Raw genomic sequence first — 19,487 nt, 5'->3', positions numbered from 1 at the left:
CAGGGGATCCTGTGCACATTCTGTTCAGAAGCCACCCTGTCAGAGGGAGATGGAGGGCCTGGAGATCCGCCCTCCTGGAAAATCCTGTCCAAGATGGGAGGGAAGGAGGGCTGAAGAAAAGCAGGGCAGTCAAGGGAGGCCGCCAAAGCCTTGAATTCGGGTCCCGAGCTGACTGTCAAAGGGGAAGGCTACTTTCAAGGTTTGTTACACCCACTCACGTGTTATGTAGAGCACCATCTTCCAAGCAGGAAGGAATGATGGAAGGAGGGAGGGAGAAAAGTCCTCTGCCCCGCTCCCCCTCCCCACTTTCTGGGAACCCTTCCACTCCTTTCTCCCATCCCACACCTCAAGATCACCTAGGGGCACAGTCAGGTTAGAGTTTAACCCCTTGGTCAAAAAGACCCCCGGGTAGCTGGACCACTGGAGCTCCCCCTCCCCACAGCCCGAGAGAGATGGGCCTGGTAGTCCCCAGGCAGCCCTTAATGGGGGTGGCTGTCTGGCCGGAGCCATTGTGTCCGAAGAGGAAACGTCACCTCGACGTCCTCAGGATCCCAGCCTCGGACAGGCCTTGACCAGACGCAGCTCAATATCGGGGGGATATTAACAACCCCCCCATCTCAGCTCATTCACCGGAGTTTTTTTTCCGAATCAACCCACTTTATTTGCGGGGCTTCCCCAACACGAGGTCTCCGAGGAAGAAGGTCAAGTCGATGGCGCAAAGTCCAGAAAGCAACCGGTGCCCGCTAAAGGCTTCCGCGCCCCCGCCGGGGCTTGCCGGTCCAGGCGGGCGTCCGGGGCTGGCCCGGCACTCCCCGAAGCGATCCCTCGGGGCACGCGGCCCCGGCGCTACTGCTCCAGCATCTGCTCGCAGCCGCGGGCCAGCTCGGCCAGCTTGAGGCGGGCGAAGTCGACGCGCTTTAGGGCCATCTGGCAGTCCTTGCGCGCCGCGTAGCTCGAGCCCTCGTGCGGCTGCCGGGTGGCCACCTGCGCGGGGGCGGGAGCGGGGGGTCAGCAGGGCCCCATCGCAGCCCCTCCCCCTCCCCTCCCCTCCCCCTCCTTACCTGCGTCAGGTAGCGGATCTGGCCCGAGAGCTCCGCCTCCACCTTCTGCACCGAGGCCCCGAACTGCGCCGCCTGCCGGTCCAGCAGCCGCTCGCTCGGCTTCTCCTTGGACAGCTCCAGGATCACCGTGCCTGGGGGGGGAGGGGGGGGGGGGGGGAAGGTCAGCGGGAGGGAGGAAAGGGGCGCCCCCTCCCCCACCGCCGGGCCCCACCTGCGCTCTGCAGCGCCGCCCCGATCTCGCGCTCCAGCTCTTCCAGCAGCCGCAGCCGCTCGTTGGCCAGGCCCAGGCTGTAGGCGCCCCCTCCCCCCGCCGCCGCCGCCGCCGCCGCCATCCTCTCCACGCCTGCGTCCTTCGCGGGTTTGAAAAGGCCGGACTGCAAGTCCCGGCGAGCGTTGCGGCGGGCGGCCATGCGGCGCGGAGGCTGGCGGGAGCACGTGCGGGCGGAGCTGCGGGCGCGGGAGGGGCGCTGGCGCGGGTTGCGGCGGTTGCTGGAGCGACGTGAGCTGCGCGCTTCCCTCGCGGGGGCGGGGCTGCGGAAGGGGGCGGGGCCCCGGAGGTGTCTGCGGAACGCGCCGCCACCGGAGCGGTGCCTGAGTGTCTCCTTCGCCCCGCAGACGAGCAGCTCCAGGAGCGGCTGGACGCGCAGCGGCCGGGCGGAGGCGCCGCGAGGTGAGCTGGGCGGCGGGTCGGCGGGGAGAGGGCGCCCGGCCGAGGCCGCGGCTGAGACGCTCTCCCGTGCTGTCTTGCAGGCCCCCCGCGGATCCGGCCGCCCTCCCGGTGCAGCTGCGGCGCAAGGCAGGCGAGGTGAGCGCCCGGGAGGGAGGGAGGGAGGGAGGGAGGGTGCGGGGTCTCTCCACGAGGCGCCCCCGCCCCACCGACGCGCTCCCGCTTTCTCCGCCGCAGTCGCAGCAGCAGGTCGCCCTCCAGGCGGAGCTTCTGCGGAGCGCCGAGGCCGAGAGCCGCGAGCAGCGCGCCAGGTAGTCCTTCCCCGAGGCGGGGGGCGGAGGGGGCGCGCGGACCTTTCTCCACTTTTGCAGGATACCCAATGCGCAGAACTCGCACCCACGCCCTCGTAAGTGGAAAGGGCCCTTCGGGGTCCAGGCTCTGTCCCCGCGGTAGGTGGGGGGGTCTTGCCAGAGGCGGGCGGCCCTTGGCGGGGTTGAGGATCTCTAGGTTGAGGCGGGGCGCTCAGCTTGCCTGCCTGCCTGCCAGGTTGGGCTGCCTTGCCCGGGATTTGGCGGCGCTCACCCGACGGCACCAGGAGGCCGAGTGCCGCGCCTGGAGCTTCGCCCGGGAGAATGAAGAGCTGCGCACGGAGCTGGGCCAGGCCCGGGCCCTTCTGCAAGAGGCCCAGGCGGGAAGGCTGGCCCTGGAGGCCCGCTGGCTGAGGGAGAAGGCGCTGGAGGCCATGCGGGTCAACCGGGCTATCGAGCAGGAAGAGAAGTGAGTGGGCAGCAACCTCCCCCCTCCCCCGTGGTACCCTGCAATCTGAGTTTGGAGCTCCCCCATCTCTCTCTCTCTCCCCCACCCTTTCAGGTACCGGAGGAAGGTGACCCGTCTGCAGGAGAAGCTGAGCCAGGCAAAGGGCCAGGCCGGGCTGTGAGTTTCCTTTCATGACAACCTACCTCTGCTTCCAGGCACTCTAGCCCCCCGCCCCCCCCTGCTGGCGGGAGAAGACACTTGTGCAGGTCTTTCCCAACATTTATGCTCCTCTGCCCCCAAGATGCTGCTGGGGAGACCCACCCTACAGGAAGCCTTTGCACAGCTTGGGGGTGGGGGTGGCAGTGGGGAGCTGCAGCTTTTGAACCTGTCCTTCCACCTCCCCTTTTGCCCTCAGGCCTGGTGTGGATTCAGATGGAAGGGGGGGCAGCAGCCTCAGCGCATCCTCCAAGGTAGGCAAAACTGGGCAGGGCACCCTTCTCTTTCTTTGTGCGGGGATGGGGTGGGGTAGGGAGGGGTCTTTGGAGCTAACCTGCCTGGATGAGGAAGGTGCGTGTGTGGAAGAGGAAGAAGAGGGCTGTTTCTCGCTAGGTGGCTGGAAAAGGAAGGGAGCCTTTGCTGGAGCCCAACCCCAATCCGGATCACCTTCCCTGGGAAGGCAGGTAAGCGGCTGCTGGTGTGTATGTATCTTGTGTGCGCAGGCGGCCTCAGGGTCCCACACCTGCCTGTCTTTGCTGCAGCGCTTTGCCTTGAAGAGGGGCAGCTATTGGGAGCCACCTGACAGAAGAGGCAGCAGCACCCGGAAACAGCTGCCGCCTTGCAGCTGGAACCCAAGAGTCACTCCTGTGGATTTGGGCTCTGCTGGTTTGGGATCCAAGTGCTGGGAGGTGTTGAAGACCCGGCCTGGTGAGGGCAATTTCCCCCCCTGCCCTGCCCTTTGGAGGCCGCTGCCCAAATGCCAGCTGTCTCTACAGAAACAGGTAGAATTGAGCCAACCGGAGGAATTTTGCTGAGCAGAAACAACTTCCTGCGCTGTCCCTCCCTGCCTGTCTGCCTCCCTCCCCCCAGCCGCCTGCTTTTATGCCTGGGAAATGAATAAAAAGCTGTTTCAGTTCATGGTTTTATTCAGTTGCTCTTTGCTCGGCCGTGTGCCTCTTCGGGTGCAAGTTCACATCTGGGGCAGGAGGCTTGGCCAAGGGTCGCTCTCCCCCAACTGGGGCTGGAGCAGCAGGCCGTCCTGAGCCCCAGAGCAAAGCTCATCCAAAGCGTTTTTCATTCCTGGATATAAGTGCCCCCCCTTTTTAAAGTGGGGGCCAATTCTACTATCGGTGTCTTCCAAAACAGTTAAAATAGTAGATATAAAAGAGAAAACTTGAGGAAGGGGAAACAACAGCAAAGTGGTACTTGAGGACAGGACCATCTGACAGTAATGCCCAATAAATGACTCCAGTGCGCGAGACGGAGGGGGTGGCGGGTGGGTGGGCGGCTCGTTATATACATCAAGCTCCTCTTGGAAAAGGACGGGGTAGAAGCAGGGAAACAGGACAGAAACCGGGAGGACCCTGTCCCCAATTTTAGTCACATGAAAACCCCACCTCCACTACAGCAATAGGACCGGGGTGGGAAGTGGGGAGGTGGTCATCGGACGGGATGCTTGCGGGGAGTGGGATCTGCCCCAAAAGCTCCTTAGCAGTAGTCCACGTCATCGTCTTTCATGCCCTTCAGGCGCAGCCGGGCGAAGTCCTCAAACACGATGTCATCATCCTGCCCGTAGCTGGGAATGGGGGGAAGGAAAGGGGAGCAGATTGTGGTGAGGGCAGACTGGGTCCTCCCTCCCCACAGCAGGTGCTTGTGCAGAGACCCAGCTGCCGATTGGTGGTGGTGGTGGGATCTCCCCGAAAACCGGAAAGCCCAGCATCAGGGGCTCGGGGTGGGGCAGATGAGATGCACTTCTGCAAGGGAGTATAGCCGCCCCTCCGCCAAATGGGAAGTTCCAGTCGCCACCCAAGGGGTTAGAGCCCCACACATTCTGCAGGCAAAACCAAGTACTATGGGTCTCTGGTTCTGAGCCTCTGCTTGGCTGCTTGGTATTCAGCGGCTCCCTGAGTCAGAGTAGCTCCTGATGAGGCTTTCTTTGGCTGGGACGTCCGTGTCCAAAGCTTCCCTATAGATTTAACCTCTTGGAGCCTGGTGCTCCAACAAGTTTTATTTCCTGTCTGTGGGAAGATCGGAAGCGTGCCACGGGCACCCTGAACAAGGCGGCTGTTTTTTCCTGGGCTAGAAATGTGTTTTACGGAAGAGTGGGGGGAAGAGTAGGGGGTTAGCAGAGTGGGGGGCGTGTTCTGCCAAAGGGCCCATTAGAGAGAACGTGGTGAAGGAGTCAGGGAGGACCACCATCCGCCCCGGCTGAATTCGTGGCATGGCTCAAGCAGGGAGTGGCCAGAATGGTGCTCTGATCCGAAGGGTTGCAGCTGCCCCATTGTCTCTGCACCCCCCCGCATCTACCACGAGGGGTTGCGCTCTGCGCCCCCACAAGAGACTTCCCCCCCCCGCCACGCCTCTTACTTGGGTTCAAACTCAATCAGGTTGGCATCAATTGGCGCGTCCGATTCTGGCACATCTGGGGAGGGACGAGAGAGGAGGGTGAAGCAGTTGCAGTGAACCGGCCCTGTGGGGGGAAGGGGAGGGGAGGGGCCTCACCTGCTGGGGGCTGTATCGGGGAGGGCTGCTCGGGTGGCTTCGCGTGCATCAGGACGAAGGGCAGCTCTACCGCCACGTCCCTGGAAAGGAGGGAAGCAGCCTTCGGTCACTAGGCACAAGGCAGGGGGCAAATCCAGCCAGCCCCTGCCCAGGACTTACCCTCCCCGGGAGACCACCAGCTTCACTTTGACCCTGTAGGAGACCAGGATGCCCAGGACTTCCTTGTTGATGCCCTCTGTCACGCTGCAAAGCAAAGAGAGGAAGGCTGGAGGTGGGGGTGGGACACAGACAACCCTCCCCCCGGAAAAACAGCTCTCCGGCTCTTGAGCAGTGTCCCCACGAAGCCGGAGCCTGCAGGGCCCAGCCTGCGTGGCAAAACAGGCACCCCGGCCAAGATTGCTCACATGGTGGAGGAGGCTAGGTTGGTGTCCTCGTGCTTCAGTTTCCCATCCAGTGCCAGGCCTCGCTTTTCCCGGTTGTTGGTCAGCAGCGGTGTGAGCGTGTAAACCTTGCAGAAGGTGGAGCTGGGGGCCACCTGGTCTCTGGGAGGGGGACATGCAAGGACAGGTCAGACGCTCGCCACCCGTTCGCCCTTCGGTCAGGGTCTGGGGCCCATTCCCTAAGGCCCCGGAGCCACATGCTCGCCGCCTGCCTCAACTGGATCCGGGAATGCACCATTCCCCAACTGCGGCCTTTCCCCAGAGCTGCCGCCCACTCGCTGCCGGCTTGCCCTTTGCCTTTGGTCAGGGGCTGGGGCCCAGGGACGCCCCATTCCCTGAGGCCCTGGAGCCGCCACCTGCTCGCCGCCTGCCTCAAGTGGGTCAGGGAATGCACCATTCCCCGACACCAGTCTTGCCCCGGAGCCACCGCCCACTCTTCCTTCGCCACCGTTTATTTCATTCATTTATCAACGGCAGGTTGGGTGTGCGCTTACGCAGCCAGCGCATAGAAGAAGGTGGCGATGGCAGCGGCATATTCAAGAAGGAGAGTGGCTCCAGTAACTTTCAGACACTTGCCTTTCCTGGCAGCCAGCCGCTGGAGGAAAGGAAGTACACACCGCATGGCGAAGGAAGAGTGGGCGGTGGCTCTGGGGCAAGGCTGGTGTTAGGGAATGGTGCATTCCCTGACCCGGTTGAGGCAGGCAGCGAGCAGGTGGTGGCTCCGGGGCCTCAGGGAATGGGGCGGTCCTGGGCACCGGCCCCCAACCCAAGGCGAAGGGTGAACAGGTGGCGAGCGGGTGGCAAGTGGGTGGAGTGGCTGCAGCTGCAGGTATCTCACAAAAAGGGAAAAGGCGGAATAGGAATTCCTACTGGGTTCTGTGGGCGTGGCTTGGTGGTGTGGGTTTGTAACTGAGTGGGCATGGCTGTGAGTGACATTGAGTTGGCCATGCCTACTCAGTCACAGGACACACCCACCCACCATGCCACACCCACAGAACCGGTAGGGAAAATTTTTAGATTTCGGGGGGGGGGAGGGGGGGGGAGAGGAGGATACTCACTCCTGCTCAATCTGGGCTACTGGACACTTGTACTGGGCGGTGCTGAAGAGGCAGATGTCTGCGTACTGCCGCACTGTAAGAAGGGAAGGCAGGTCAGTTGGGGAGACTCTCCACTGCTTAACCGAGGGAGGGGCCAAGGAATCTCTCCCCCACATCACCTCAGCCTCCTTCAGCCCCCTCCCCTGTGCTCTGCTGCCATACGAGAGGACCACCACAGCGCTGAGGCCCCCCGCCCACCAAAGTCAGGCTTACAGCCAGCGGTGCCCCTCCCTACCGGCCACTTTCACTTTCTTCACGCTTTTACTCGAGTTGTTGGTCACGTGAACGTTGACGCTGATTGGCTCACCGTGATAATAAAGCTAGTCGGGGAAGGAAAACAGGCAGACATGTTGGCCCCCCAGTCCTGCACAACGAGTCCCCCTGTGCCCCCTTTGAAAACAGGCAGAGTTTTTGTGAAAATCAGCTTGTGGACTGTGGCAGCCCCGGCTGACAATCCACCAAGTATGGATTTTTCAGTCGCCTGTCCAAACTCTTGTTGCCTTCTATCTCATTTACTCAAGTCATAGATTTTTTTAAGTGGTGTTTTCTAAGACGCTCATTTCTAGAAGCAGAGGCCTCCTTTGCAGTTCCCAAGTTACAAACTTATTACAAAACTTGGGAAGTTGCAGACACCGGCCAAAGCCACGTTGCTTCCTGTGGAGCTTCCTGAAGAGTGAATTGTTAAGTTTTCAATCAGGCACAAAGCATTTACCCTGTCGGGCAGGGCGGTTTCTCCTCCCTTCACCTCCCGCAAGGGTCTACCACACAGCTCTTACCTCCTTGTCGAGGGAAGCCTCCAGGTGTAAGGAGCGGTCGGACATCAGGAAGTGGCGGGTGGTCTCAGCCATGGGCTGTGGCCCAGGCTTCTCAGGGGCATACTGGACTTTCCGGATAACCAGGCGGACGGAGTTCCTGGGAGGGGGCCCAGCAGGGAGCAGTCAGCAGGGGGAGGGCAGGGGATCAAGCCCCAATGCTGGGGGCAGCTTCTCAGGCGGGGTGGGCAGGGAGATGCGTAGCCAAGAGGCCTATGCCAGGCAGGGCCTCAGAGATGGCAGCCTCGTTTTAAAACGCCCTGCTGGCTCTGGTGGAGGGGCTGCTCCCCTACCTTTTGTGAATTTTCTCCTCCAGGTTTTTGGCACAAAATGCCCGAATCTCAAAGTCCACGCCACAGGCCTGCGAGGGAAAGGGCCGGTCTCAGGGCTGGGACTGCCAATCCAATCACTTCATCCCCCCCTTTCCTCTCGCCGGACACACCCCTCCGTTGCCCCCCCACCCCCCACCCCCGAGACCCACCTTTCCCGTGTCCTCAGGACCCGGCTGCAGCGTCACTGAACAGGGCAGGTTCTGGGGGATCTGTGGAACAGACGGAAGGGTGTGTTGGAGGGTCTTCACAGGGAGGGGCCATCGCTCCTGGGAAAGAGAGGCGGCCCACTCTGGGGGCAGAAGGGGCTGCGGGGACCGGCCGGCTTACCATGAAGCTGAAGGGGTGGGCGTTGGCACCCAGTTTGCGCAGCAGTCTCTCCTGCAGGCGGGTGAGGGGCTCGGGGGTGCTTTCGGCAGGGGGGAAGGCCTGCCAGGAGGCCAGGAAGAGATCCTTGCGGAAGGAGAGGCCCAGGACATCCAGATCCTCACGGCCATAGCGGAAGGCACAGGTCAGCGTCACAAAAACTGGATAGAGGGGGAGACTGCGTTAGAGGCACCTCCTTCCAGCCCCCAAGACTGAAAAGCAAAGAGGAGCCGGAAAGGGCCAGTCCTGCTTCCCGTAGGCCAGGATGCTTGAGAGTCTCCTGAGTCCACCCTCCTCCGTACCCAATAGCTGGTCTGAAGCACAAAGTGAGGATGACTTCAGGGGCCAATTGAACTCTGACCTTCAAAGGGCAATCTGTGACCATTCCTTGTTTGTAATCCATGCCTCTTTAGGTCCCCCCTCCCCCCTCCCATTTAATTCTGCTCTATTGTCATCCGGGGTGAAGAGGCAGCGTCAGATTCCTAAGGCCAGACTGCTTCCCACCAAAGCCGGCTGTCTCTGCATTGAGGCCTTTTGAGGGTCTGCCTCGGACGGAAGGAAAGTGGCAGAGATCAGATTTCTCTGGCAGACTCCCCAAATCTCATTTCATCTTCCACACCAACGCAGCTGCCCCTTCCCCCAACAGGAGGATTCTGCCAAGATCCCCTCTTCTGATTGGACACCTGACTCACCTTTCCGATCCTTGAGATATTCTGGGTCAACCAGAACAACACCGTCTGACAGGGAGAAAGAAGGGAACGGGAGGGGGTGTAAAGAAAGAGACAAGGAGCCCCGGCCCAGAGCCATCTCCCCACTCTAACATCTCTCCCCACTGGCTCCGATTGTGGGGAAGAGCCTCCTGCCTCAGGTGACCCACTGTGCCCTGTCTGATGGCAACAGCTGACCTGGCCTTTCATCACAGCCACAGAACCCCCTGGCAATGAATTCACTGACTTCATCCAGAAAGAGCAGCCCCCTCCCCCAGCCCTGCCTGACAGTTTCAATATAATGATTTCTGGGTTGAACGCTTAAAAAAAATCTGTCTCTCCCACCCCAACTTCCGGGACCTCAGGGGCAACTCGGCTGATGTACTAACACAACCATCTGAACGCGGCACCCTTCTTAGGCGAACAAAACACAGCTGGAGCCCGCTCTGTCCCCAGCTGCCCTCCTGTTTTTGCAAAGGAAACCCCTAGGGGCCGTTCTTATGAGCCTCGCTTGCTTACCAACAGGGTCGACTCTGTCCAGATGATCTACAAAGTCACGCTTTCCCAGGTAAACAGTGAGCTGGTGGAGACAAAGTGGAGGGAATTGTGAACCCCTCCTGATGTCCTTCAAAGGCGGAACCCTCCCCACCCAATTTGGGGCTACCTTTCCTCATAAGGACCAACTCCCCCACCCCTGGCCTGAAGCCCTTTGGAGCATCCACCCCATGGCTGCCCGATACTGCTTCCGATACACCTGACAGCTGGACATCAGATCTGGTCCAGCTCCAGGGGCTCCATCCTGTTACTCCTCCCTCTAGCCCCCAGGGCAGCCTCCTCTCTATCATGCTGAGGTTTGCCTGCACCTGTTACTTCACTTCCCCCTCCCCCTGGGGACAGCAGCAACCAGCCTGGCCCAGAAGCATCGCCAGGGAGATGCTGGGTGTCAACAAACCTCCAGCACCGCAGCTGCCACCCCAGCCTCACCTGGCCCGGCAGCCTCAGTTCCCCAGTAACCGGCCTGCTCCCTGCGGAAGACTCCCCACCTGCCTCGCTTCTCTACTCTGCCATCATGGCCACCCCACCCCACCCCACTGCCCTTCCTCAGGTGGACGGGCCTGCCCTTCACCTTGCAGCAGCACAGCGCTATAGCTAAGAGCACTAGTCCCAGTCCCCCCTCCGCTGCTCAGTCCTGCTTCTGCCTGCCCCCGCCGAAAGAGGCTGCCACTCTGAAGATGGAGCTGAAGTTGCTTGCACAGCTTTCTTCCTGTCCCAGGCAGGCCCCACAGCCAGCAGCTCTCAGGCAGGCAGGTTATGCTGCCAGAGGAAGGAAGCTGCCCAGGCGGTGGTGGTGGGGGGAAGGAGGACAGGAAGTCGCCACGGAGGAGACGGAGGGGGAGCCTGGCCCCCCCCCTCGCCCCTCTGCCGAGCCAGTTGAGGAGTCAGGGGCCCAGGAACGGGGTGGGGGGTGGGAGGAACGACAGCCGAAGCCCCCTGTCCCCTTCCCTCTACCTGCCCCCCCCACGCGGCCACCAAAGGCCCATGGGGGGGTTGCAAAGAAGTTCGCCCTTCAGCTCGGCCGAGTCCCGCTTCTTCCTTCCCCGCCTAGGGAAGGAAAACCAAAACCGCAGCCAAAGACTTACTTTGCAGTTGGGGCTGGACTTTTTGAAAACTCTGCGGCAGAAAAAGGAAGGAAAAAGAGGATGTGGCCAGGCAGAACTGCGCCCCCCGCCGCCCCAACAGCCGGAGCCTCTCCAGCACAGCGGACCCTCCGGCAGGGCAGCGCCCGGCAGCAGGTGCGGCGCCCGCGCGCAAGGAGAGCCGCCGGGGCGCCGAGGGCAACGGGGCGGGGGCGGGGCGCAGCCCGGCTACCGAGGGGCCGCGACAGGGGAGGTGGCTGCCCCTCGGACCCCCCCACGCCGGCCAGCCGCGGCCGCCCCCAATCCCGAGCCGCCAGCCCTCGAGCGCGACGGGCATCCGGACCGGGCTCGGGCGGCTACGGCCCGCGTGGGAGCGGGGCGCCGAGCTGCTGGAGCCGAGCCGGGCCGGGCCCGTTCCGGGTTGCGCGCGGAGAGAAAGGCCGCCCCCCGCCCCGCTGACCGACGCGGCCCCCTCGGGCCCCCGATGCGCACCTGGTGCCCGCTTTCTCCCCCATGCCGGCGGGGCTCGGCTGGCGATCGCTCGGCTGCGCTGCCGCGGCTGCTACTGGCGGGGCAGCTCTGGAGGCGCGGCGCGGCGGGAGGGCGGCGCGGACCACAGGGAAGCCATGCCCGGTCCGTGCGCCGTCACGTGGGCGCCGAAGCGGCCAATCGCGCCCGCCGCCCCGCCCTCGCCGCTTCCCCTCCCCCCGCCTCCCAGGCCACCCGGGGCTCGCCAAGGAGGGGGGGCTCGGCGGGGGGGGGTGCCCGCGGGGGCGTGGCGTGGCGGAGGGCGGGGCGGCGGCCTCTGGTCCCCGGCCGGGCGGGGCGGCGTTTGGGCCCCTCTTCCCGGCATGCTCCGCGCTGCAAGGCGGGCCCGCCCCCAGGCCCGCGCGCAGGCGCAGTCGGCCCGGGAGGTTCGCGGAGCACGCGATGGCGGCGGCGGCGACGGCGGCGGCGGGGCGGCGCGGCTCCTTGTCGTGCTCGTCTCCCGCCGACGGCGGCTCTTCCTCGTCCCCCGGCGCCGCCTCCCCCTCGCCGCCCTTCGCGCCGTCGTCGGGGCTGGCGCTGGAGGCTCTGGCGGGGCTGTTGGTGCCTCGCCGGGGCCCCTCGCCGCCGCCCCCGGGGCTGGCCGGGCTGGTGCGCTGCGCGCGGGACTGCGGGGGGCAGGCGCAGGTGAGCGGGGCGGGGCGGGGCGGGCGGGCGGGCGGGGGCAGGTAGCCCCTGCGCGCGTGCAGAGTGCCGCCTTTCCTTCTCCGCCGGCCGCGGCCTGAAGTCTCTCCCCGCCCCAGGCGTCGCCGTCGCTGAGCAGCCTGCTGGTCCTCAGCAGCGCCCGAATGGGCTCCATGAAGACGCGGTGAGTCCCGCCGCCTCCCCCCACCTCTGCCGGGGACTCGGGGCGGGCCGGCGGGGGCAGTGGGTGCTGGCGGGTGGGCAGGACGGCTGGGCGGCTGACGGTGCTCTCCGGGCAGGTTCGAGGGCCTCTGCCTGCTGTCGCTGCTGGTGACGGAGAGCGGCTCGGAGACCTTCGCGCAGAACTGCCTGGTTTGGCTGCGGAGCCTCCAGCACCTGCTCCAGGTGAGTCTGGGGAAGCCCCCTCCCCCCGCGGTATTTCACCTTTGCCTCGAGGGTGGAGATTGGAGCTCTGCCCCACCCGCTGCCTTTCTCCCCCCCCCCCAGTCCCAGGATCCCCCTGCCACCATGGAGCTGGCCGTCCTGGTTCTGCGTGATCTCTTGCGGTATTCCGCTCAGCTGCCGGAACTGGCCCGGGACATCGGCACCAACCACATTCCCGGACTGCTCACCTCTTTGCTGGCTCTCAAACCAGAGGTGAGACCCTTCCCCAAACCTGGTGGAGGCCTTTCCTAGAAGGCCCATCTGGCCTTACCGCTTCTTTTTTCCCCCTTTGGTCAGTGCCAGCTCCCCGTCCTGGAAGGATGCCAGGCGTGCATGATGTTTTATCCCCGAGCCTGTGGCTCCTTGCGAGTAAGTGCTTGGCGCCGGACACAGAGTAGACTGTGGGCAGCCGCTGCTACGGCCTCCCTACTCACTGCTGCCTTTTTCACCGCAGGGCAAATTGGCCACCTATTTCCTGTCTTGCATGGATGCGGAAACGCCTCACCTGCAGCGGGTAAAAAACTGGTCTGTGGGGCCGTGCGGTACTTACAATTGGTTCTCTGGATGGCAGGCAGGATTATATTTGTGCCGCTGCTTGCATCAGAAGTGAAAATGAAGTATTCCTGTTTGCTGAAATTTCCATTCCTGGATCCTCCCGGTTGTGACCGGCTAGTGGGGCGAGTGGTATAGCTGGCGTCGAGGGGAGGACTGGAGCCAGCAAGAATCACCTCGCCAGAAACGCTTCTGGGCAAAATGTGTGGCACAATAGCTGCCAAGCACTCCGGTGCAGCCATTGTGTGGGTTTGAAGGGTTTTCTCTCTGAGTAGTGCTTCTCTCTGTTTCTTGTTTCTTTTGCCATCAATGCAAAGTACAGGAAAATGGTACTTTCCTTTGAAGTTAGTATAATATTCTGGGATCGCGCTTGCTTTTTTCTTCATCTTCAATTCTATTCAGCTGTTGGCCACCTTCAGCTTGTGATCATCAAGAGGCCCAGCTGCACTATTGCTTAGCATGGTGCCTTGTGCTGTGACGTGATTCTTCCTACCTGGTTGTGGGAAGCGCTGTGGGAGGAGGCATCACTGGCGCCCTGCTGTCCAGCCTCTGCTTCAATGAAGTGGGGGGGGGGGCTGGTGTCTCTCTTCTCCATTCCTTGTCCAGCTGTCCTCATCTCAGAAAGTGGGGGTGATGCCTCCCGTCAGCTGCTCACGTCACCCCTGCTGCTTTCCTTTTCCCCCAGCTGGCCTGCGAATGCTACGCGCTCCTACCTTCTCTGGGCGCAGGTTTCGCACAGGGACTCAAGTACCGCGAGTCCTGGGAGCAGCAAGCGCATTCTCTGGTGGCCACGTTGCACCGCCTCCTGGGCACACTGTATGAGGGGGCTGAGACAGGTGAGTGGGCACGAGTGATAAAAGAGCTTCCGGCTGTTTCTGCCTTCCAAGGCCGAGCCAGCTCGCTCATCAGCCATTTGTCCCCAGTGGTAGCTTGTCGGCCGCTGTTTGAGCAGGTGGTCTGCTGGAGGGGAACCCCAGTGTCTCTGGCTGTCCGATGGAGACGGAGGTGCTGCCTTGGAGCCCAGTTGCATTCCCATCCGGGGGCAGCCGTTGGCCCACAGCTGAAAAAATAAGCCTTGTGCCCTGCTCTTCCTTTCAGAACCGCTGCACTATGATGGCCCTGGAGAGGAGGTGCTGCTGCCGCCACGGAACGAAGAGACCAACTCCCTCCTCCTCCTCCTGGCAGAACACCGGTTTGCGGGTTTGGCCAAATGCCTCTGCCGGATGCTAAGGTCCAGCCTTGACCCTGTGCCCCTTCCTCTCTGGGTGCCCCTGCCGTGCTGTGGGCCCCATCTCAACCTGCCCGTCTCCCCTGCTCTTTCAGGAACGATTTTGGGGCTCCTGTTGCAGTTCCTGTCCAGGCCATCCTAGACCTCGTCTGTCGAGCCCTTGACGTCTCTGTGAAGAACATGGTGAGTGTGTGACGGTGCCGCTTCCTCTTGCAATAACTGGGTTGATTTCCAGACAAAAGGGAAAAGGAGAGAAGGAAGGCTTCAGGACAAGAGCAGCTCAGGAAGGAAGGAAGGAAGGAAGCGCAGAGAGAAGAAAAAGGTTCCTCCACATTTGTGCTACAGGTGCAGGCCTTCGTGGACCCCCACCCTTTGGGTCACGATTGTGAGGGGTGCCGCCGTCTTAGGAGGCAGTGGGCAGTGCTGGGATTACCCGGAGATGGATTCCTTCATAATTTGGGGAGGGGGATTTAAACAGTTTTTATAAGACTTTGCAGTTAGAGCTATCTGTGCTGGTTCTGTGCAAATTGGACCCCCTGGAAACACTGAGGGAGGGTATTGGCTGACCCTCCCTCTGCTTTCAGAGCTGGTTTGGTGATGGACCCCTCAGGATGCTGCTGCTCCCCTCGATCCACCTGGAGGCCCTAGACCTTTTGACTGCCCTCATCTTGGCGTAAGTGGGGGGAGGGGGGAGAATAGGACCAGGGGCCTGAAGGCTTGTGCCGGATCCCCAAAGCAGGCAGCCTCTTTTCTCCCTTCTGCAGTTGTGGTCCTCGCTTGGTGCGGTTTGGGGGGGCCCTCTGCCGCCTCTTTCCCCAGGTGCTGAACATGTGGCGCGCTGGCCAGGATCTGTCCTCCCCTGGACTGCAGCGGCCTTACAGGTTGGTTGTGGAAGGTCTCTAGGGCTGGCTGCCGGTCCTCCCCCCCTTGTGGCCCACCTCACAGGGGTCGATCCTCGTTTGCAGGAGACTTGGGCCCTGGGCTCCCACTGTCCCAGGCCAGCCGCCCTTGCTTGGCCCTTTGTTCTGTCCCTGGGCGGAACAGCAGAGAGCCCATCCCCTTCTCCCATGGTTCCTTCAGCTGGAACTGCTGCCAGGGATCCCCCAGCCCCGGAGGCAGCATGATGAGGAACTCACCCCCTTCCTGTTTCCTCAGTGCGGTTCGGGCTCGGCTGTACCAGGTCCTAGATCTGTGGGTACAAGTGGCCGGAGCAGCCTCTGGGGTCCTGGTGGGGCACAGCAGCCAAAGCGATGCCCTGCTGGGACACTTCATCAGCGACATCAGCCCTCCGAGCGACACCCTGAAGGTGAGACACCTCCACACCTTCTCTCGTGGGGATAACCCAGGAGGCAAGGGTTGCACTCCCTCACCTGCTTTGCCCCCACCCAGATCCAGCTGAGCCCTGCCTCAGAGGGGAAGCCCAGCGCTGCCAAGAAGCCCAAACTGTCCGCAGTGGGCAGCCTCGGGTGCCCGTTCCGTAAGCACGACCCTCAGGCCAACAGCGATGTGTGCCTGGCCGCCTTGCAAGGTGACTTTTCCACCAGGTGGCTCTTGCTGGGGTTAGGGGAAACGTCGAAGCCCTAAAAGGCCCTGCCCAGAGCTCGGCCAGGAGTGCATGGGGACAGACAGGGCTCCCTCTTCCCAGTCCCTTTTCTGTCTTCCTGAAAGGGGCTCGCAGTGACCCACATCTGGCCTAGGGCAGCCCAAGCAAAACTTTTCTCTTTCCCAGGCCTGAGCCGGATCATCCTCCTGTCTGGCAGCCTTATGAAGGAGCAGCTCCACACGGTGAGCAGGCCGATTCCCATGGCTGGTGTGGTCACAGGCTCGGCTGTCCCAGGATGTGGGGTTTGGGAGGGTTAGGGTTAGACCTGTGCCAAGGGAGGAGAGCGCTCTGGTTGAGAGGGAGGCCCTCTGCATGTGCTCAGAGAATCCTGCCACTCATCGTGGGAGGCCCTCTCTGGTCTTCTAAGCACACAGAGCAGCTCAGCATTTTTGGAGTGTGTGTCTCTTCCCCCCACCCCAGAGGTTGCAGGAGCTGGTGATCCCGCTGCTGATCCGGCTGGGCCAGGCAGAGCTGCCCCTGGGATCCCCCTTCACCGAAGCCAGCTGCAGGCGTGAACTCTACCGGCTCCTGCTGGCCTTGAGCCTATCTCCTGCCCCTGCCTGCCCCCCACCTCTGCATTGCGCCCTCCGGCTGCTGAGCCAGGGACGCACAGATCCCAACCTTTTGGTGAGGTGCTTTTCTCTCCCGGAAGGAGATCCAGGGACCCTTGCTTAGTTGGGCTGAAGCAGAGAGCATGACCCTAGGACCCTCCCCCTCTGCCTGGGGGGGTCCAACCTGGGTGTTTGTGTCCCAAGGGGCCTTTAGTGAGGTGCCCTTTGCTTTGCCCTAGGGGAGGCCTGAATTAGTGGCTGTTCTCTGGGGCTGTTGAGTGGGGTGTTCTGTCCCCCCAGATTTTCCCCCTGCCTGGCATTCCACACCTTTCTCTTGCAGGTCTCCTCCTTCTGCACAGAGGCCGCCGTCATCTGCAGCGCTCTCCTTCACCCTCGGGTGCCATCCTTGCAGCTCCCCCTTGCTGCTCCATCCACCCACTTGCCTGGCTCCTCGGAGGTCTCCCCTGCTGTGATGGTTGCAGCTGCCACCCTGTCTCCCTTTTGCCCGGCTGTCCCAGTGCCCTTCCCTGGCCCGCGGCCCCTCCCTCCGGCCCCTGGGCCTCTCCCTCCCAACTCGCTGGGCCTGCCCCTGCCTGGGTTTGCAGCCCCTCAGCCGCCCCCCCGCCTTGTCCCCGAGGAGCCTCTTCCCCCTCCATCTCCGGGCACTGCAGAGGCAGCTGCTCTGGCCACCGGAGCCAAGTTACGGCGCTCTGTCTTCGTCCATTATGACAAGGAGGAAGAAGAGGACGTTGAGATCTCTCTGGAGAGCGACTCGGACGACAGCGTGGTCATTGTGCCCAAGGGGCAGCTGGGAAAGACAACCAGCACCCTTAACTCTGCCACAGTCCCTGCGGCTGCTCCAGCCCCCCCGCCCCTGCCTGCCCCTCCTGCGCCCCCTCCTCTCCCCACATCCCCTTTGGTGGCCTGTGAGGAGGCCCCCTTGGAGCCCCCAACGCCCCTTTCCCTAGGGATCCCACCGCCTCCCTCGGCAACGCCGGTGCTACCGTCTTCCCCGGTTGCAGTAGCTGCCGAAGCCCCCCTGCCTGCTTTGCTGGAGGAGGACCCCACCGTCATCAACATCAACAGCAGCGAAGAGGAGGAGGAGGAGGAGGATGACGATGACTTCCCAGAGGACGAAGAGTATCTGGATGAGGAAGAGGTGAGGACATGCTAGGGCACCACTGGTGGCCCTGGCCTCAAAGCCCCTCCCCTCCCTTGTGGGGTAGGGGTGTCGAGCGTTCTATGGAGAAGGCCATGGCTCTCATCCCTGGGCTCAGCCTTGGCTCGAGGGTGGACGGCCTCCATCCCTTGGCAGAGCAGATGCTTTAGGTGTGGGTGTGTGTTCAGAAGCTTCTCTCCTCTGGCTGGCCAGGAGGAAGAGTTTGATGAAGAGGAGGGGGACTTTGAGGAGATGGACGAGGAAGAGGATGACTTTGATGATGATGACGATGAGGGCCTGACGGAGGAGGAGGAAGAGGAGGAAGAGGAAGGCCTGACGGAGGAGGAAGAGGAGGAGGCGGGGCTGCCGCCTCCACTGGCCCGAAGGAACGAAGACGAGCCTCCAGCGCTCCTGCCTGCTGTGAAAGATGGGCCCCTCAAGCTGGAGGAGGAGGAGGAGGAGGAGGAGGAAGAGGAGGATGGGGGAGCTGGGCTGCTGATGGAGGTTGAGGAGGAAGCCTTCCACCCCCCTGAGGAGGAGCAGGAGCAGGAGGGAGAGGAGGGAGAGCGGACCGTGGGGGCGGAGGAGGACACGGCCTTGCCTTTGCTCCCTGGGGCCCAGCCCCTCCCTTTGCCTCCCCTGCAGGAGGGGCCTGGCCTGCGGGGGCCCCCCATGGACCAGAAGGGCCACTCTGAGCAGAAGGAGGGCACCGTGGAGGCAGCATCTGCCATGTCTCTGCAGCCGGAGGAGGCCATCCACGTAGGCTCCAGCGTGGACCGGGGACAGGCTGGCCCAGACTCTGCGGCTGAGCAGGGGGATCCGGAGAAGGTGCTGCAGCCTGACGAAGAGGTGGTGGAAGTGAAGGAGGAAGAGGTGAGAGCCGGTGAGGGCCAGCTAAGGGCAAAGGAGGGGAGGCCCTCCTCCTGGAATGAAGGTTCAGAAGCCCCAGGGCAAATGCGCTGTGCTTGTGTGTTTGGAGTTGTGTTCTGTGTTCGAGAGCAAAGGGGCACCCACCCCCTTCCTCGGACCCCTTTTTCAAGCGATCTGCTTGCCTGCGCTAAGGCCAGTCTGATGTTGCCTCATTGGCCCTAGTCTTGAGGGGAGTTTAAAAACAATGCACAAGCTGGGACTGCCGGTAAGTTCACGAGGGTGCCTGGATGAGTGCCTCCGCAGCATTTGAGTAAACTGTCTTTTTCTGTGGAGCTTCTTGGTTTCCTCGCTGAGCCCATCGTGCTGTGGGGAAGTTCGGGGGTCTCCAGTTCAAGCATTAGGGGAGTCCGATTCACTTCAGCTTTGTCAAAATCAGCCTCGGCTGGCCTGGTTTACAGGGCACTCCAGGGAATGTTCTACACCCAGAGAGGGAGGGGAATTTTGCTCTTCCTGGCCAGGGTCCCCTTAGAGCTGCTCCATGCACCCCCTGCCCCATTCTCTGGGCAGAGAGAAGCCTGGGCTGTCTTGTGCCACCCTCCCCCACCGCTTCAGAGGAGTGCCGGCTGCTCAGTCCCACTCATTTCTACCCTTGGGGGGGTTTCTGCTCCAATCTGGGAAGGGGCTGCTCCAAGGCCCTGTCTGCCTCTGCATGGAGCAGTAGTTCTTATGTTGGTGGTAATTTGTCCAAATTTGTAACTGCTGTGAAAAACCCAGTTTAGCAATGACATTAGTGGAGACCAGGAACAGAATAGTTGGATTACCCGATTGAAGAGCCTTCATCCCTGGCTGCCCCCTTGGGAGCAGCCCGACCACAGCCCTCCTCCTGGATTTGTTTCTGGGCCCTTATGTGGGCAGCCTTGCCCTTTGAAGCAGAAACACCCCATCCCTACCTCCTCCACCCCTGCTGCTCCTGTTGCAAGCCTGGAAAGTGCTTTGAGCAGGTGGGCCCAGCTGACGGTGGCTCTTTCCCCCCTCAGGCCAGAGCCCTGGATGAGACGGAGGCCATGCTGGCAGACTTTGTGGACTGCCCGCCGGACGAGGAGAAAGACCCCTCCCAGCCTGGCTCCTGAAATGAGTGGGGGGCCTGCTCCAAACAGCCTTTGGTGTTTTTTCACTCTGGAAGTTCAATAAAGTTTTTCCCTGGAGCACGTGAACCGCGTCTGGGTTGCTGTGGCTGGCAGGCGGCGTCCAAGGAGGCGGTGCCTGGCTTCTGCTCTTCTGCTGCTCGGCCAGCGCTCCTGGCGGGGTTGGGGGCTCTGT

At 62.3% G+C, this 19,487-nt stretch overlaps 4 protein-coding genes across 7 annotated transcripts; 2 read left to right on the top strand and 2 right to left on the bottom strand.

Annotated features, from left to right (window-relative positions):
• Positions 1–635: 635 nt before the first annotated feature.
• Positions 636–1,471, bottom strand: MED11 (mediator complex subunit 11). Its single transcript, XM_058181396.1, has 3 exons — positions 1,273–1,471; positions 1,062–1,192; positions 636–984 (listed from the first exon to the last, which is right to left on the bottom strand). Exons 1-3 carry the CDS (start codon positions 1,469–1,471, stop codon positions 847–849), a joined length of 468 nt encoding a protein of 155 aa, XP_058037379.1. The 3' UTR covers positions 636–846.
• On the top strand, positions 1,470–3,618 carry LOC131197379 (uncharacterized). 3 transcript variants are annotated; one of them, XM_058181358.1, is made up of 9 exons: positions 1,470–1,560; positions 1,677–1,731; positions 1,812–1,866; positions 1,966–2,039; positions 2,275–2,505; positions 2,599–2,661; positions 2,900–2,954; positions 3,094–3,164; positions 3,243–3,405. In XM_058181358.1, exons 1-9 carry the CDS (start codon positions 1,470–1,472, stop codon positions 3,253–3,255), a joined length of 708 nt encoding a protein of 235 aa, XP_058037341.1. In that variant the 3' UTR covers positions 3,256–3,405. The 3 variants fall into 3 exon arrangements, with proteins under 3 accessions (XP_058037341.1, XP_058037340.1, XP_058037339.1); XM_058181357.1 differs by lacking the exon at positions 3,094–3,164 and having other exon boundaries at positions 3,243–3,618; XM_058181356.1 differs by lacking the exon at positions 3,094–3,164 and having other exon boundaries at positions 3,204–3,618.
• On the bottom strand, positions 3,609–11,124 carry ARRB2 (arrestin beta 2). Its single transcript, XM_058181347.1, has 15 exons — positions 11,083–11,124; positions 10,594–10,624; positions 9,473–9,533; positions 8,939–8,983; positions 8,211–8,407; positions 8,033–8,092; positions 7,845–7,912; positions 7,516–7,651; positions 6,975–7,059; positions 6,701–6,773; positions 5,607–5,744; positions 5,362–5,445; positions 5,203–5,282; positions 5,068–5,122; positions 3,609–4,276 (listed from the first exon to the last, which is right to left on the bottom strand). The coding sequence occupies exons 1-15, from the start codon at positions 11,103–11,105 to the stop codon at positions 4,189–4,191; spliced, it is 1,224 nt and encodes a 407-aa protein (XP_058037330.1). The 5' UTR covers positions 11,106–11,124; the 3' UTR covers positions 3,609–4,188.
• On the top strand, positions 10,637–19,377 carry PELP1 (proline, glutamate and leucine rich protein 1). 2 transcript variants are annotated; one of them, XM_058181314.1, is made up of 18 exons: positions 10,637–10,746; positions 11,880–11,944; positions 12,060–12,165; positions 12,268–12,417; positions 12,502–12,573; positions 12,659–12,718; positions 13,442–13,592; positions 13,855–13,987; positions 14,080–14,167; positions 14,569–14,657; positions 14,749–14,865; positions 15,140–15,290; positions 15,374–15,512; positions 15,714–15,769; positions 16,008–16,214; positions 16,479–17,297; positions 17,511–18,170; positions 19,205–19,377. In XM_058181314.1, exons 1-18 carry the CDS (start codon positions 10,654–10,656, stop codon positions 19,295–19,297), a joined length of 3,249 nt encoding a protein of 1,082 aa, XP_058037297.1. In that variant the 5' UTR covers positions 10,637–10,653; the 3' UTR covers positions 19,298–19,377. The 2 variants fall into 2 exon arrangements, with proteins under 2 accessions (XP_058037297.1, XP_058037298.1); XM_058181315.1 differs by lacking the exon at positions 10,637–10,746 and adding an exon at positions 11,530–11,763.
• Positions 19,378–19,487: the final 110 nt, after the last annotated feature.

Source organism: Ahaetulla prasina, chromosome 4 (assembly GCF_028640845.1).
Source record: "Ahaetulla prasina isolate Xishuangbanna chromosome 4, ASM2864084v1, whole genome shotgun sequence".
NCBI lineage: Eukaryota > Metazoa > Chordata > Lepidosauria > Squamata > Colubridae > Ahaetulla > Ahaetulla prasina.
Note: the sequence above shows the minus strand (reverse complement) of the source record. Positions and strands in the feature narration are given on the sequence as shown.